Below are 17,453 nucleotides of genomic sequence, written 5' to 3' on the forward strand. Positions count from 1 at the left end.
AAGTTGAACCACGTGTTTGTCAATAATTTTTGTAAATAGCAATCTGTTCACTCAAATACAGTCATTAAATATGCTAGAAGAGTGAAATTTCGGTGCCTCAGCTTCAGGCAGAGGCATACCTTCCCATTTCCCCAGCACCCGTTGGTGTTGTGCTACTTAGCTGGATGAGACGGTCCTTCGGGACTCTCCCTCCATCTGTTCTGTCCGTAAGCTCTTCGGTATCGCGACGGACTCTATTAATATGCAGCCCTTAATTTGCCCCAAAGTGTTTTTCTGTTCTAACTTCCGTAAGTGCAGTTTGCAAGAGGACAATGAGACCCAAAAACCTTGAAAAATTGGTTTTATAAGCAGTACAGAAATGGAATATACTTAAAAATCATTGAATTGTACACTTTAAGTGTGAATTGTATGCTGTGCAAATTATATCTCAATAAAGCTTTTTAAAAATAGCACGGAAAGAAAAAAATGAGTGCAGTGAGCATTCATGCCATCACACCAGATGTAACTGCTATAAATATGTGATTCCAAACTGCTATTACTTATATACACTTGTCTTCATTACTCAATATATTTTTCTAGCTGTGAAAAGTGTTTGGGTATCTTGGGCTAAAATGGAATTCATAATTTTTTTCAATTAAAATTAATGGATTTTGAGGCACCTGGGTTGGTCAGTCAGTTACACGTCTGCCTTCGGCTCAGGTCATAATCCCAGGGTCCTGGGATGGAGCCCCGCATGGCCTGCTTCTCCCTCTGTCTGCCACTCCCCCTGCTTGTGCACTCTCCCTCTCTCTCTTTCTTTCTCTCTGTCAAATAAATAAATAAAATCTTTTTTAAAACTTTAAATTAAATTAAATTAATGGCTTTTTTTTTCACGTAATGGCTTTTCACTTAGAAACATTTTCAGGGAAAAATTAAGGTTGTCAGGCAAGAAAGAGGTTTAGAAACTCTGAGTTAAAGTTTTAAGGGGGATTAGGCTTGGCAGAGAGGATACTAAAATCCACATAAATGCCAAATTGACTTGCCCTGAAGGTAGGTTGGCATCTACCACGCCCACTGAGAAAGACTTCAGACCTGCAAAAGGGGGTCGGGGGAAAGACTATGTAGTGAGTGAGGGGAAGTTAAAGAAGCCAGTGAAAGACAGAAAAACCAGAGAAGATCCAAGAGATGGCAAATAGGTAATGACTAAAAGCTGACTGGGAAACCGAGTTTGCCGTTCCACCAGCAGACTGTACTTGGCTATCAGAAAGTAAGTCCGTTGGCTTCATTCAGTTCTAGGTTTCAGAAAAAAACATAAATAGCTCCAGGCTTTTAATTAGTTTAAGAGTAATTCTCTAAGCTCAAAAGTAACTTCCATCCATTTACTCTATCTTACCTTACTTTGTAACAAACCACAATTTTCTGCCTTGTTTTCGCAGAGAGAAAAGCTGGAAGATGACCCAGTTTGGGTACGTTTTTAGTAGAAATACTAAAATAGGAGAAATCTAAGCAATAGCACACATAAAAGAATATCTTGAAGGCACATAACAAAGGTATTATTTAGTAAATCAGAAATTTAGAATCTGTGTAATGCCTAAAGTTTTGACCAGTTATTTCCAGTAATAAGAAAGAGAAAAATAAGTATATGGGTTCTAATCACCAAGTGCTGATTCTGACCTTCAGTGATTTTATTTTTTTCTGACAAAGAATGAAGAATCATTGAATCCAAGAAACCAAATAAATTCTTTTACAGAGTTGCGTTTTTTGGGTTTTGTTTTTTGCTTTTCGCTTTTTTCGTATTACATCTGACCCCAGTCAAGAGTAAGGAAAAGAGAAGAGAAGCCAAGAGAAGGGGCGCCTGGGTGGCTCAGTCCAGATGTCAAATTTTTTAAATAAAAAGTTGGGACTGAAAATAAGAAAAAATATAGTTTTACAGAAGAAAATGCTACACATTTCTTTAAATATTTTACTGCAATAACATACAACTATGCATTGATATTATTTGTTTACACTTTATGAAAAGCACACTTATTAGTTACTCAATCTGAAATTAACTACTTTAAATAGATTATCTAACTTTCAGTGTTAATGCATGAATCTCTTTATCTTAAATATAAATCAAAATAGCTCAATACCCACTTTACATTATAAGGAATGAGATGCCAGGCATTATAAGGATTATGAGTCAATATTTTAATTAGGTTAAAACTTGCAATAATTTTTTTTCAATAATTTCTTCTTTGTTTTTCTTCTTTGTCTAGAATAGTCTGTTTTAAGCTCAAAGTAGCATCTTGAAATCCAGGATTTAAGTCTAATACCTTCTTGAAATCTTCCAAAGCATCATCAAAGTATCCTGTACCAGAACCCAAAAAATGAAAAATAATAAAAAAACTGAGTATTTCTATACATAATTCATAACAAAGTTCAGATACACATGTTTTTATATTTATGAGCTTTCAACCACACCTAGTAAAGGATTTTTTCCTCTTAATACCGACATATGGATGTGTATATCAAAGAAATTTTGCATGCCCTTGTAGAATAATTAAAATTAAAATTTTAAATTAGCTTTAAATGAACACTTAAAATTAGCTCTGGGTTTATTTCTTGAGATTTAACAGGGAAATAGCATAAATCATCATAAAATCTCAACAAAATCCTATCACCTATTTTACACGATTACAGTAAAATTAAGCAACAGGAAATTTGTATTCTTTTTAACACTTTAAAAAAGAAACAATACCTACGGTCCCTTTAATCCAAAGATCTAAAACGCCTTCACTTCATATTGTCTTGTGTGCCTTTAAAAATTTTAACTCAGAAAAGTTTCACAGGTGGTCGGTCATCCGCACTGTCCTCAAAGTAATGGGGTCACCCTCATCCGGCGCCAGGTCCGATCCCCACCCCAGGGCTCCACTGTGGTCTGTAAAGCCTACCAGAAGCCTAAAATCAATGCTTCCTTTGTTCCGGGCTCTACACCCAAATTTTACATGACTTTAAGACTTGATGATTACTACATTAGTTTCACATTTGAGAGCTCTGAATTCATAAAATATAGTCCAGGGCAAAAGGGAAAAAAACAATTCTTACCCAGCCTATACAGGATCAACCCTCTGTTGTAATAGGGGACTTCAAAAGTGGGTCGGACTCGTGCGGCAGCTGTGTAATCATCCAGGGCTTCGTAAAAATCAACCCTGCGGTACTTGATTTGTCCCCGGTTGTTATATGCAGTAGCCAAATCCTCAGGGCTGTATTCGCTTTAAACAAAAAGTTCACATTAAAAACATGTGTTAGCAAATGCCTCTCGTTTCCACCTTCATTCTCTTTTGGGTTTTGTCAACCTTCGTAGCCTGTAACATGCGGTATCTACGCTGAGAAACCAAGCTGAGGAAACGAAGTGCAAAGAAATAAGGCAGTGGAATGAATTTTTGTTTAATCCCATGATCTACTTCGTAGCAGCACTACCCTGTCAGTCCGAAAAACACATTAATTCTATAATGTGTTCAGAGCCCTTGTGCATTGTCCACTTGTTTTGCAGAATTCAATATTCAAAAGACTGTTCATTTTCTAAGCACGCACCAGCAGGGCAAAGAAGACAGATCAAATTCACGCTGAGCAAGGAGGAAAAGCCAGCCCAGAGCTACAGTTTGCAATGGACATATCACAAAGTGAATCATCATGTTATTCTCAAAGTTCTAAGTGATCCCACCAAAAATGAGATTTTAAATCACTTTTCACCAATAAAGAAATACAAGTTGACTGTAAGTGAAGATTCAACATGCTGTCGCCCAAGGAGGGGCTAGAGCTGCCTTCCCTCCCGTCTTAGCTGGGATCGCCCCCAAGGCGACACCGGCCTCCTGCGAGGAGGACATCGGGGCTCAGGTTCATTCTGGGGGTCCTGTGTGCCCAATGGGCTCTGCTTCTGAAGGCTCCAGAGGCTGCCCCGGGAGCTCTGAGTGGGCAGGGTCTCCAGTAAGGGCAGCTGTGACCAGCCACCGGCTCAGCAGGTCACCCCTCCCCTGCCAGACGATTCGTTTGCACAGAGAACACAAACGGACTCTACTCTGTGTCAGACAAATTCTGTTTTCCTTTCTTTTTTTCCAAAGGGATTCTCACATTTGAACCAAAGAGAAAAGGCACAGGCTACACTCATCTGTCATTTCTTCATTATGCCCCCTAGTGCAAAGTACAGTCCTCAGAAAAGATCGAGGCTGCAGTCCATGCTAGTAAAAAGGGACTTCTATTAGTATCTAGACCCTTGAGATCTGACAGGCACGGCGACCACTGCCACCACAAGAGGTACTCACAGGGGTCCCCTTCAAGTCTAAGTTCACTAACGGTGGACAGAACTACTGCCACACGAGAAAACTTGTCTCTGGGAGCTATGGCAGACTGGGAGCAAGAACACTTCTGGACGCGGCTAGCACTAGCTGTAACCCCGTAAAGGGTTTTAAGAAAACTGCAGCCTCAGGACTCCAGAAAGGTTTTAGACATTCAATTTTTAAGCTTCAAAACTTTGTTATGAGTTTCTTATATTCAGAGGATTATAGAAAGTTCGGTTTAGAATTAGATCTCATTACAACAAATTCTAAAAGCCTACTTTTCATGTAGAAACTGCTTCATATTTTAAAGATGTGGGTTAATCATTGAAGCCGAAATGTTTTTGATAATATTAAGATTTCTGTAATGATACTATTTATCATGCTAGAATTTAACTTCCTAATACAAATGTGGATTTTTTTGCATTTGCAAACTTTAGCAAAAAAAAATCTGAAAGGCTGTACTTTGGGATATGAAAAGAAAATGTTATAAACCATTCAGTGACAGGCATGCAAAAATTGCAAATGCTTCTTCAAAATGGTTCAGTGACCCATTATTTTAAAAAATAAATTTAAGCTAAAAGATATTTTTAAGGAAAAAATCTGAAATGACAGAATCCATTTTAAATTCATGAGTTCCTAGAATTTCAGAACTATAAGGAAATTGGAAGGTTCATTCAGGCATGCTGAGCAACCTTCTAGCAAACCACAGAGGTTTTCTTCCCTGCGTTGGGAAGAGGAAGATCTTCTATATCTACTATAAACACATATTGGTGCTCTTAGGCTCAATGTGCAAAGGAGACTAGATGGTGTCAGTATATCTGTTGCTGATGAATACTTTTTGAAACCTATTAGCTTGAAATGATAGAAAACTACATTTTCTATGTTTACTAATCTTTTGGGGGGGGGGGGCTGGGGAGGAGGCTCAGGGGATGGTCTTATTGCCTGTTCAGAAATTTCTATTAACTGTTACCTTGGTGTATTATCAAAACATGAAAGCAATTTTATTTTTCTAGTTTAATTCCACATGAGTTTAACAAACAGGAGAAGAATTGTAAGCCTCATGCAAAAGACAAGCTGACATCCTGTCAAGAAAAACCAAATCCTTGAAGGGAGAGAAGAGTGATGGTGCAGATGATTCAAAACCGTCAAACAGCTGTTCATTCCACCCCTCTCTGTTCTTTCTCATCCTAGCCCACATCACTCCATCAAGAAGAACAAAGGCAAAATTTGGAGGACCAACAAATGCTACACATCCAGGCATAAACCCAAGGCACTTTGGGCAAGCAGGTATTAGCAGGTGAAGTCGCTAATATCACAAAAAGAAAGACAGTATTATACGCTTTCTAACAAAAGTACACAGCACCACCTAACATACGCTCGCCGTAATACTGGATCTGAATTGGATCAAACCTCAGGATTTAACTACCAACTCACAAGCAGTGTAGGAGACAAGGGACCGTATTAAATGACATCAGGGGGATGAATTCAGCAAATCCAAAATATGGGGAACTCTCAAGACACAGGACTAGCTTCCTCAACAAACTTCAAGGGGAAAAAACGGGGAGCCTTACAGATTAAGAGACCTGGTGTGCATCCTGACTTGAACAAACTGCTAAAAAAAACAAACAACAACAACAAAAAAAAACACATCAGCCAAACAAAAACGTTATTCATCAATCAGGAACCAACACTGACTGCATAGTTCCTATCAAGCAATCACGTAATAATAATGGTACTGTGGTTGTTTCCGTAAGAATCCTTAATATTTAGAAATGCATTTTGAAATATCCATGGATGAAGGCGTGGGTGAAATGGTAATATTTAGGCCGAGTGATATCCCCCCCCCACTACACACACACACACAAGTGAAAAACGAAACACCCTTGCGGTGAGGTGGTGGCTGGAGTCGCGGTCCCATGTACTAGCGAGTCACCTCGCCGTCTCCAGGTCTCAGACACCCGCCTGCTAAAATGACAGGTGGAAAAGCCCTATCCGCTCCAAGTCTTGGGTCAGAGTGAGTAACGTAGCTAAGACCCCCGGGGGGGGAGGCGGCCGGCGCCCTCGCCGCCCTTCTGGAAAGACAAACAGTCCGCGCGCTGCGTCCTCGGTGCCAGACGGCTCAGGTGGCTGACAGAGGGACCCGACGACCCCTGCCTCCCACCTCCCGGGGGCGCCGCTGCCCCACTTCTCGCGATAGTTACCTCCCGGGCGCCGCTCCCACGGAGCCTGCACAGGCGCACTGGCGAATGTAAGCGGAGTACAGCGCTTCGGCTTCCGCGTATTCGCCCTTCTTGAAGTGAGCTTGGGCGAGCGCGAACGTTGCGTGGCTCTGTTGCCCTTGCTGCCCATCCATGGTGGTCAGAGGCCTAGCGTTCCGTGTAGAAAGGGGGTTGACGTCTGGGCGTTTAGAGGCGGCACCACAGAGCCACTTCCGCACTCCCGGAATTTAATTTGACCGCAAAACCTGGGCGCTTAGCAAAGGGGGAAGTTTGTGCCTTCGGAGGACCCATCATCTCGCGAGATCAGTCACACGGTGCTGGCAGGGAACTCAGGCGGCCCAGGAAAGTCTGACCCACTCCTCTGAAGTGCCGTCTGTTATTACTGCTGGTTCCGCCGGCTTCCTCTTCCAGAAGAGCAGTAGATTGACGGGCCCAGACTGGTTTCCAGGTCCGTTGACTGATGCTGCGAAGAGCTTGTCCTTCGTTACAGCGAGTTGAGCGAGTTGCGGGGGCAGGGAGCCTCACCATGCCGGAAGCAGAAGGAAGCTTGGTTTGTCTCATGAATGGCTCAGGGGCCCGCAGGTTTATTGTAGCGCCCCTGCGGTTCCAGCGTCCACTCTTAGCGAAACACCTGGTGGAGGGTGGCCGCCGTTACTCTGAGACACTGTGTAAATCCCTCGAGCTGACGAATTCAGATTACCATTTATTAGCTCCAAGAGCCTAGATTGCACGCTTCTCGAACCTCTGGAATAGTGTAAGGATCCATTAAATAATATTTTGTGCTGACAGTCTGTTATGTTAGTTTACATTCCCTGGCTGTCAATGCCAAAGGGAAACCCAGATAGTAATTTATTAAGTACAGTATGTTTAAGTAAGAATTACCTAAAAAACAATCCAGAGAAGGAGATGAAGGAAACAATTCTAATTATAATAGCATCAAAAAGGAATAAAATATTTCGGAATTAACGAAGAAGTGAAAGACTTGTACAATGTAAACTACAAAACAGTGCTGGAAAAAATTACACATAAATAAATGGAAAGACATCCTTTGTTCAAGTTAAAGGGACCATTAAGTTAAAGGGAATCCATTTTAAAATCCCAATGATGTTTTTACAGAAATACAAAAAATCCATCTTAAAGTTAATATGGAATTTCAAGGGATCCCAAACAGCCAAAAACAATTTTGAAAATAACAAAGAATACTCACGTCCTGATTTTGAAACTTAACTACAAAGCTACAGCAATCAAAACACTGTGGTATTAGCATAAAGAGAGTATTTTCAATAAATGTTGCTGGAAAAACTAGATATCCACGTTCAAAAGAATTAAGTTGGATGGAAACATCATATAAAAAAATTAACTCGAAATAGATCAAAAACCTAAATGTAAGAGCTGAAATATAAAATTCTTAGAAGAAAACATAAGGCAACAGCTTTGTGACACTGTATTTGGCAACTTCTTGGATATGACTCCAAAGACAAAGAAAACAAACAAATTGGGCTTCACGAAAATTTAAAACCTTTGTAAAAGACTATAAACAGTACAAAGACAACCCAGAGAATGGGAGAAAATATCCAAAAATCATGTGTCTGATTCGGGAAATGTAGGAGATGCTGGGCTGATGTGTCTACTGGTAAGACACACAGAGGATTCTGACATGGGGTCTCTGTCCACTTGAGAAGCTCTGGTCTGTAGGAGGACACTGGAGGGCCTAACCTGTGATTTCGGTGCTGGGGCGAGGCTCAGTTGCTGTCCCTCCCTCTCACATCAATCTTCAGAGTCCACCTGCAGGTGGTGCTTTGCCTGGGGAGGGGCATCAACAAGCCTCCCCTTTGCCAGCTCACCCAGAAGTACAGCTGCAACAAGATGGTCTGCTGAAAGTGTTATGTTCGCCTGCAACCTCATTCTGTCAACTGCTGCACCAAGCGTGGCCTCCCCGACCACCCACGCCCTGAGAAGAAAGTCAAAGAAGGTCCCTCCTTGGGCTCCTCCTTCCCCTACAGGGCTGCCGCTTGCCTGAGCCCCATGGCCCCGGGGCCTCAGTAAAGCTTCACTCTTGCTGACTAGAGCAGTGGGAAGAAAATACACATACACACAAACACACACATATACATATATTTTTTCCCCTAGAATATATAGAGAACTTTTAAAACTCAACTTTTTCATAGTAGGTCTACCATTTTGCATTTGCACCAGCAGTGTATAAGGGTTTCAGTTGTTCCATATCCTTCTCAATACTTGGCAATATTAATTTTAGCTATTACAGGATGTGTGAGTGGTATCCCATTTTTCTCTAGATTTTACGAACTAGAAATTTAAGCTATGCCAAGTAAGAAGTGAGTAAATATTAACTCTAAGCCTCTTCATGTCTACTGTTTCTTTTAATTTTAGAGAAATTTCTTAAGAGTAGCTCTTGTCATGAAGAAAACTTACAGTACAGCAATTTCTTCAGTTTGACCTGTTTTTTCTTCTCCTAAATTCAACTAAAATATAAATTAATGCCTTTAATTTTAAAGAGGTTATTAAGACCATTTTCACTTCTCATCTCTCATAAATACTCTGTATTTTTGTAGTTTTCTACTGTGGATATATGTTACTTTTCTAAAAATATGTTTATTTTCAAAAAATACACATTGATTTCTTAAAAAACTAACTTGAGAATAATCATAAGAATAGACAGTAGGGGGCAACATAATATTGCCATTTTCATTTTAGAAATTCAGCAGCAATATCTTAGAGCTGTAACATTGTCAAGTAAGTATTTCCCATGTTCTCTTAAAAGTCTGGTAAAATAACTTTCCCTCCATTTCTAAATGAGAACTCTGTATGACTCTAGAGTAATTCACTGCAACCTCCAGTCATCTGACATTTGCCTAGTACCTTTCTAAAAAGTTGTTTTTTCTGTTTGGTAGCAAAAAATGACATTAGAAATCTACTGGACCTCCTTGTCCCTTTCTCCCCTATCCACTCTGAAGCCCAACACTCTCCTAACCAACCCCCACCAAAATATTTAAATCAAAACAAAACAAATACCATGTTATCCTTAAGTTATAGATAAAGGAAACTGGGGATAAATACAAGTCATTTTTACTTCAAAGCTTATTTTTTTTTTTACTTAATGCCACGTAAAACCTAAAATCTCAGCTCTTGGAATACAAAAAGATCATTTCAAAGTGTATTTTAGCAAAAAAAAAAAAAATGTGTAATAAAATTGGCATTTGTGCATGATGGCAGGTCAACAATGTTGATAAGCACATTGCTTATCACTGTAAACTTTTATCTGTTGTTCCCATCATCTCAATACTTTGGCCTATCAAAGTATTTTCAAACTCTGAAAGGTAATATAATTCTACTTTGAAACTTCACATAATTCAGGCCAAGTTTTGTGATAAAGAGCAACTCAGCATTACTTAAATGGAGTCAGTACATGCTTCTTACAGGAAGAGAAACAATATAACTGCTTCATTATACTGTCTTCAATGTATGCTTCATTCTGTCCAACTTCTCCCCAAGTATTTGTTACATATAGACAATTTTGCTTCTCTTTGCTCCTTTCATCGAACAGGAGAGAGTTTGTTGGTGTTGTTATCCTGAAATTTCCTTCATGCTGAATAAACCGAATTAGGTCAACTCATACTATAGGTCTTTCCCTAGTACTATTTTTAAGCAAGACAAAGGTCCCCAAGACATTCTGGCAGATCACTAAAACTTTCAGAGATATAAGTCCCAAACAGGCATAAACTTTCACAATAGTAGAAAAGATATGTCTGTATATATGTGCGTATACATGTATGTATATACACATCTACATGGAACTGGAATTGAAGCTACTGGGAGTGTAATCAACAAGTACAGTAAGGTCTAGAGGAATGACAATCAGTTCTCAGCTGATTCCTGGGATGGGAAAAGAGAAAGAAGATGTATCAGGAATTAGACCATGGACTAAGAATCACAACTCTGAACATGCAGTCCTGCAGGAATCCTTCACCCTACATCCCTAAAAATTTCTCTTCCATTGATGAAGCAGAGAGTAGTTTTATCCTGAAAAAAGAAAGTCTTATAGAAAGATGTAAGTAAGTAAGGGGCCCAGTCGGTTGAGCATCTGACTCTTGGTTTCCATTCAGGTCACAATATCAGGGTTGTGAGATCGAGCCCCACGTAGGGCTCCATGCTCAGTGTGGAGTCTGCTTAAGACTCTCTCTCCCTCTCCTTCTGCCCCTCCCACTCATGCTCCCTCCCTCTCTTTCTCTGTCTCAAATAAATAAATAAATCTTAAAAAAAAAAAAAAGATGTAATTAAGTTCAACAGGAGATATATTCCCTAGGGTTGATCCTTTTGTTCGTATGTGATTTTCTGATTTGGAAGAATATCCTATTCTGGTCATAGAAGAAAACAAATCAGTTAGATGAAACTGTGTTAAACTTAAATAAGTAGGTAATTTATGGGGCACCTGGGTGACTCAGTCGTTAAGCATCTGCCTTTGGCTCAGGTCATGATCCCAGGGTCCTGGGATCGAGCCCCACATCAGGCTCCCTGCTTAGCAGGGAGCCTGCTTCTCCCTCTCCCACTCCCCCTGCTTGTGTTCCCTCTCTCGCTGTGTCTCTCTCTGTCAAATAGATAAAATCTTTAAAAAAAAAATAAGGTAATTTATGAGGTGTGTTAGACAAAGTAGAGTATATATGTATGACCATACCTCATATTAAAGAGGCACTAAAAATACAAAAGGCAACCAGTGTACTATTCATGATGTACTAAATATGCATGAGACCTATAGTGTTCAATATGTGTGGGATCTGGATACAATTAGTCATTGGTGACACTTACTGCGGCCGGTCCTCTGCCCGAGAGATACAATCCAATCAGATCCATGACTGCCCAGCAGACTAACTGGCAACCTATGGCTGCGACCTGATGTACTTGCCCCATAGCCTCTTACAGAGCAAGTGTCCGTCACTAGCTCCAGGCACATTCCATATGCCTGGCTCACCCGGCTCAAACCTCAGCCCTGGTCCTCTTTGTGACCATACTATCAGGGGGAAGCTGACTGGGCAGAATGGCAATCAGGACACAAGAAGAGAACAGAACTCACGATTCAGGTAATGTAATCTCTCTACCCCACTGACACCCTACCCTAACAACAGTATTAATCTGACCAATCACTTTCTCGTTGTTCCTGTGTATTTCAAATTGATTCAATAAACCCTGTGAATTAAAGCATCCTCACTGGTCTGTACCACTTTCTGCTCCGTGACTTCTGGAATGGCTTGCTTGGTAGGATATCTGGAGGCTAACACTGCACCATGGTAACTTCCCACAAGGCCCTTGAACACAGACCGAGACTTCCAAGACTTCGGGTCCTCTTATTTTACTTAGGCACATGAGCCCACTACTGTAAGCTCATCTAGGCTCTCAACCTCTTCTCAGAGCTCACTATTCTCGATCTGCAACAGGCTGAATTTGTCTCTAAAGCACTCAAAACATAGCACTTTGAGAGTGGCTGACTAGCCTACGTATCGCAGCGGCAATAGCAATGTGGCATATTTCTCTTATTGCCTCTACTGAACATCAGCCCATCTTGAGTAAATAATGGTGATGACACAGTGCTAGAGTCTAGCCTGTAGCCGCAAAATGAAAGGACATAGTTCATGAGAAATACACGAGGAACACTATTAGCTACATAAAACAGGTAAGAAATTACCCATTGCTGGTTACAATTTTTTTTTTTAATTAATGATGATAAGTCAAAACAGACACATTATTGAGAAAGAATCATTCCCCACACCCTAGAGTTGTTTAAATGAAGGGCCCTGCTTAGAAACAATGTTTCAACTAGAACTGTAACTACAAAATGGATGTTGTTGTATAGATTTTATCATTATAAATAGAGCCGAGTTTTCTGCACAATATAAAGAGTAATGCTAAATGCCATCTCTCAGATGAGGCTAAAAGGGTAGATAAAAAAGGAAAAGCTATATAAAAAATAAGGCTATTAGAAACAATTCAAATTATAAAAAATATCTTAAAGTGCCTTCTCACTTCTGAAAATAAAATACAGAAGACATTTGATACTTATTTAATGAAATACAGCTAACAGTAGAGCTCATTTTAATATTACAATTGTTCAACCTTCTTCTAATACAGGTTATGTCAATTCCCTAAATTGAACTTTGCCCCACTCCCGTGCTTCCCCCACCCACCCCTGCCAAGGTTTTTGATGAATTAGTAACCTTGAAACTGTGAGAAAAATTTCTTATTTGGAATATTTTCATAGTATCATGTAATCATAACAGATAGAGAGAAAGACAGGAAATAAGGTTGATTTCCATACGTTTTATATGAAAATCACATCATTATTTCATAGTAGCATATTTACACAAAATTATATATATAAATTATGTATATGTAACATCTGTATTATATATATACAGATATGTATTATGTATACATATAATTTTGTGTAACAATACAACTATGAAATAATGCTGATTTTCACATAAAATATGAAATCTTCCAATCTTATTATATATACGGTCATAGCTATGTGTATTTGCTACATATATTTTACAGTTCTACACGATTTGCCATATCTTTACCCCACTGAACTATGGCATAGGGGACAGAAGTTGAAGTTACTTATTTCCTGCGCCAGGACACAGTGCTTACACACGCTGCACATCCAGAATTGATATTCAGTGATCGGGCTTCCCGTGGCGACACACGTTGGCAGTTTCCCTTCCCCTCTGTAAAAACAAGAAGAAAAACAATGAATTACAGTTTAAAACTTCTAATTACTTAAACCATTTATTACACTTAAAAAATTAAGGGATGAAAAACATCTCCAGGCAAGTTTCAATTAAAAACTTCTCTTACAATGAGAAAATAAAGCATTAATAACACTTACAAGACTAAATAAAATAGGGTACAATCTTAAGGTAAATTACTTCAAAATTTCGTGCTTAAATTATTACATCACGCTATTACACTTACAGAAATCCCAGCTTCTAATAAACATTAATTACAATCAGCCTACCCTTCAAGAAAGCTGTCCAATTCAGATTTTCTGTTATCTTTTGGAGTATGTTTCGTGAAGATTTCTAAAGCAAGATCTTCATATTGCTGTTTTTGCTCTGCACTGAGGGTCTCTAAAGATTCAAGTTTAATAAAAGCTTTTGAACAAGTACCAAAAGCTCTACTCGCACATGCACAGAGAGCTAACAGAGAGTAGATCTCAACGGCAGGGATAATGTCTTCATAGTCTCTCAGGTGAAGAGCTGGGAAAAAGAGGACAATTTAGATTTTGAAAAGTAATCATAATATCATGATCATGCATGGAAAAGAAGCTATGTTAAGCAGCTTTAGTTTAACCTACATGAACTTTTATAAACTTAAAAAAAAAAAACAATGGCGGGCGCTCGAAGCCTGGTAGAAGGAAGGAGGTTATCCGAGCTCACAGTTCTGCAGCGCCAGCCAACCTCAGGTGTTACAGAGACCACCACCACATGATGCGCATGCTGTGCCGGTGAGAAGTACACACACAGACAAAAAAATAAAAATTGTTGTCAAAACACATCTTTTTTTCATATAAATACATTAGAAATTTCTGTGGCCTTCCAGAAAAGTAAACTAATATTATACCGTTAGTCATAATTTTCAAGATAACATCATGGTTCCTTTTGGTAAAAAAAGCAAAGCAGCATGAAATCATGTTTTTTTCTTTGAGTTTCTTTGAACAGATTGTTTTTTTGTTTGTCTTACCGAAACAACAGGACTTTGAGAAAAAAGAAGTCACGATGAGCCTCTAAGTTGTCAGTTCAGAAAATTTATTTTGACAGCTGCCATATCTTATTTTCACCTTTTCTATACTAGAGATATATAATCTTTCTTTAAAATGTACTGAAGAATTAATAGATTGTATATGGATTTCTTCACCCAGTAGGTGAAAACTCTCAAGTTAAAGCTCTAATTTGCCTTATAAGTCTAGAAATTGTGTGTAAGTTATATAAAATACAACCATTTTAAACATAATTGCATAATTTATACCACATAGTAATCAGTTAAATTAAATGAAGGTCAGTTATAAACATACAAAAACAAAAATGGTTGTGTATAACTAATAACCAATTAGAAAAAAACTTTACAGTCCCCTTGCTAATACAAATGATAACACACATGTATGTTCGTCAATGTGGAAACATGACTGCAACATACACCACAGGGTATAAAGCAAGCTCCTGAACAACATGTATGATATTATTTTAAGGAAAACTATCTACAATTCTATGGGCATGGAGAAATGTCTAAAAGGAAGTTCACCTAAACGTTAGCAATCATTACTTCTGAGTTACAAGATTATTTTACAAGTTATTAGATTATTTTACCTTTTCCTTTGTATTTTTTTTTCTGTTTTGACTTAAATTGTTATATGTCATTTTTTTTTACATCCGTGTCATTTTAATAAAAAACAAATGCTATGGAAAGCTATTAATATGGAAATATCTTACAACCTATCAATGTTTCTCAAAAAGGACATAAAAGTATGGCCTGTTATACTCCTGATATAAAAAAAAAAAAAATTTTTATATATATATATATAAATTCAAAAGCATATGGACTGGGTTATTAAGTGTTTAACTTTGAATGAATAAAATAGTGAATGCTATAGATGGTCTTTTTGCTTATCTCAAACTTCTGATTTTAATGTGAACCATACTTATTACTTTCTATGTATTAAAAAAAATTAAAAGTGCTTCAAAAAGGGGAATGCACAAAACAAATTACAGATAGCAAATCTCAAACATGAAAATAAACCCATAGATTAAAGTGTTATTGAAATTAATATATGGGCAAACTGAGGGAGCTGGCCCTTCATATTCAATTGACCGTTTTTAGACATATTCTATACGTTAGGTCATATACCCACCTGTCTTCAGTGCAGTGTCAACATATCCCTCATAGAGCTGCCTCTGTGCAAGTATAAAGAAGTGGTAAGCCTCGGCCCCTCTCCAAGCATTATCTGTGAAGCGACTAGTTGTAGACAGAACTTCCTCTTCCAGCAAACCAGCCAAAGCTGAAGTGGCCTATGAGTCAAGCAGACCCACGTTTTCTGTCAGCACAACCATGACAGTCATTCCAATAAAGATAGTTTCTGAATGGTTATACATTAAAATATCCAAGTAAGCAAATTTTATCATGACAAAACTGTCATTACAGATTTAATTTCTCCATTAGAATTTGTATTTTTTAAGCCAGGATAATAAAAAATTTCTTTCAGTTTTACTGAGGTATAACTGACAAATAAAATTATAAGATAGTAAAAGTGTACCTCGTGGTGATCTGACACACAATACACCGTGACCCATGGTATGGTCAAATTTTAAAATAGAACTGAGTATAAACTTTAAGTTAATAAGAGATTCATTTACACATAAAATAATATATATATTCTAGGAAAGTTTCTAAAACTCACTGGTTAGAAAGCAAAGGCTACAGATTAGTCTTGCAGAAAAAATTTTCAATATTCCTAAGTAGAAATTTCTAAATTTGAGTATTAATTCCAAATCAGTCCTTTTTCTCCTCTCATTTATGGGCTGTTCATAAAGAGAAGTTTGATAGTTTTTTTTTTTTCTTAAACACATGAGTTGATTTCATGTTCTGTAATGTTCTACCTTACCTCTGAGTTCTTTCCTTTAACTTTTCCTCTTTGAGCATTTTTCATTTGTTCATGGTATTGCTCTATGAGTAAAGCTGATAGGACATACAACTTCTTGACACGTAAAGGTTTGGTTCTTTTCTTTGCCTCTTCATCTGCAATCTTTAAACATTTAAAGAATATGGGAAGACATTCCTTAATCAAATTATATTTGTATAATCATTTCTGAAATTTGATCTTTAATAAAAAGAGAAAACCAGTAGGATGGAACATAAATACCACCCATTTATAATAAGTATTTTAAAACCCATTTTCTTACATGTATCATATGACCTCACTGATATGAGGAATTCTTAATCTCAGGAAACAAACTGAGGGTTGCTGGAGTGGGGGTGGGGTGGGAGGGATGGGGTGGCTGGGTGATAGACACTGGGGAGGGTATGTGCTATGGTGAGCGCTGTGAATTGTGTAAGACTGTTGAATCATAGACCTATACCTCTGAAACAAATAATACATTCTTTGTTAAAAAAAAAAAAAAGAAGAAGAAGAAGAAGATAGCAGGAAGGGAAGAATGAAGGTGGGGAAATCGGAGAGGGAGACGAACCATGAGAGACTATAGACTCTGAGAAACAAACTGAGGGTTCTAGAGGGGAGGGGGGTGGGAGGATGGGTTAGCCTGGTGATGGGTATTAAAGAGGGCACGTTCTGCATGGAGCACTGGGTGTTATACACAAACAATGAATCATGGAACACTACATCAAAAACTAATGATGTAATGTATGGTGATTAACATAAAAATTTTTTTAAATTTTCTTTTCTTTAGCTTATAAGGACTCCATTCTTTCCTTAGCATTTAGCCATGGAGTTACAACTCCTAACAATCTCCGAAAATAACAAATGCTCTTAAGTCACAATGAAGAAAGTTTTCATGGAAGGGGTAGCATTTTCCATAAGGAGATTTTTAAAATGATGTTCCAAATATACTGAAATAACAGGACTTTAACATGGTACAGCCTTCAGAAATAAAGATTTATTTAGAAGACTGAGGGGAGTTTTCCCTTTTCCATTAAGTCAAATGGGAAAAAATAGAATAGGATGTAAATTTTGCATACATTAATACCATATATTAGTCATCTTCCCTCCAAATGCATATTATGAAAAAATGTAATGTCTTTAAAATGTGTACATTTAAAAGGACTCAAAATTCTATTATCAATAGGATTGAATTTGTAAGGGAATTTGTACTTTATGGTCCCTGAAAATTCTATAATTCTTTGTTAACTTCAC

At 38.1% G+C, this 17,453-nt stretch overlaps 2 protein-coding genes across 6 annotated transcripts in view; both read right to left on the reverse strand.

Annotated features, from left to right (window-relative positions):
* Nucleotides 1–2,145: 2,145 nt before the first annotated feature.
* Nucleotides 2,146–8,335, reverse strand: TTC32 (tetratricopeptide repeat domain 32). Its single transcript, XM_036112998.2, has 3 exons — nucleotides 6,500–8,335; nucleotides 3,067–3,233; nucleotides 2,146–2,329 (listed from the first exon to the last, which is right to left on the reverse strand). The coding sequence occupies exons 1-3, from the start codon at nucleotides 6,649–6,651 to the stop codon at nucleotides 2,202–2,204; spliced, it is 447 nt and encodes a 148-aa protein (XP_035968891.1). The 5' UTR covers nucleotides 6,652–8,335; the 3' UTR covers nucleotides 2,146–2,201.
* Nucleotides 8,336–9,942: 1,607 nt separating this feature from the next.
* The window catches only part of WDR35 (WD repeat domain 35), a 61,214-nt gene continuing 53,703 nt past the window's right edge, over nucleotides 9,943–17,453 (reverse strand). For 3 of the 5 annotated variants that reach the window (XM_036112958.2, XM_036112966.2, XM_036112950.2), the window contains 4 exons: nucleotides 16,188–16,328; nucleotides 15,438–15,594; nucleotides 13,548–13,788; nucleotides 12,577–13,257 (listed from right to left, as the gene is read on the reverse strand). In XM_036112958.2, coding sequence (XP_035968851.2) covers nucleotides 13,107–13,257; nucleotides 13,548–13,788; nucleotides 15,438–15,594; nucleotides 16,188–16,328 — 690 coding nt within the window. In that variant the 3' untranslated portion in view covers nucleotides 12,577–13,106. Of the gene's footprint in view, nucleotides 10,412–12,576; nucleotides 13,258–13,547; nucleotides 13,789–15,437; nucleotides 15,595–16,187; nucleotides 16,329–17,453 lie in introns of those variants that run through there. The other 2 variants (XM_078056001.1, XM_078056002.1) reach the window with 2 other exon arrangements.

The sequence above is a fragment of the Halichoerus grypus genome, chromosome 10 (genome assembly GCF_964656455.1).
Source record: "Halichoerus grypus chromosome 10, mHalGry1.hap1.1, whole genome shotgun sequence".
Lineage (NCBI taxonomy): Eukaryota > Metazoa > Chordata > Mammalia > Carnivora > Phocidae > Halichoerus > Halichoerus grypus.

What these genes read in the sequence shown, in the direction of transcription:
- TTC32 (XM_036112998.2), bottom strand. Translation starts at nt 6,651, where the DNA reads ATGGATGGGCAGCAAGGGCAACAGAGCCACGCAACGTTCGCGCTCGCC. An exon ending in GTGGGAGCGGCGCCCGGGAG is followed by an intron (nt 3,234 to 6,499) that starts GTAACTATCGCG and finishes TTTTGTTTAAAG; the next exon opens with CGAATACAGCCCTGAGGATT. An exon ending in GTTGATCCTGTATAGGCTGG is followed by an intron (nt 2,330 to 3,066) that starts GTAAGAATTGTT and finishes GTTCTGGTACAG; the next exon opens with GATACTTTGATGATGCTTTG.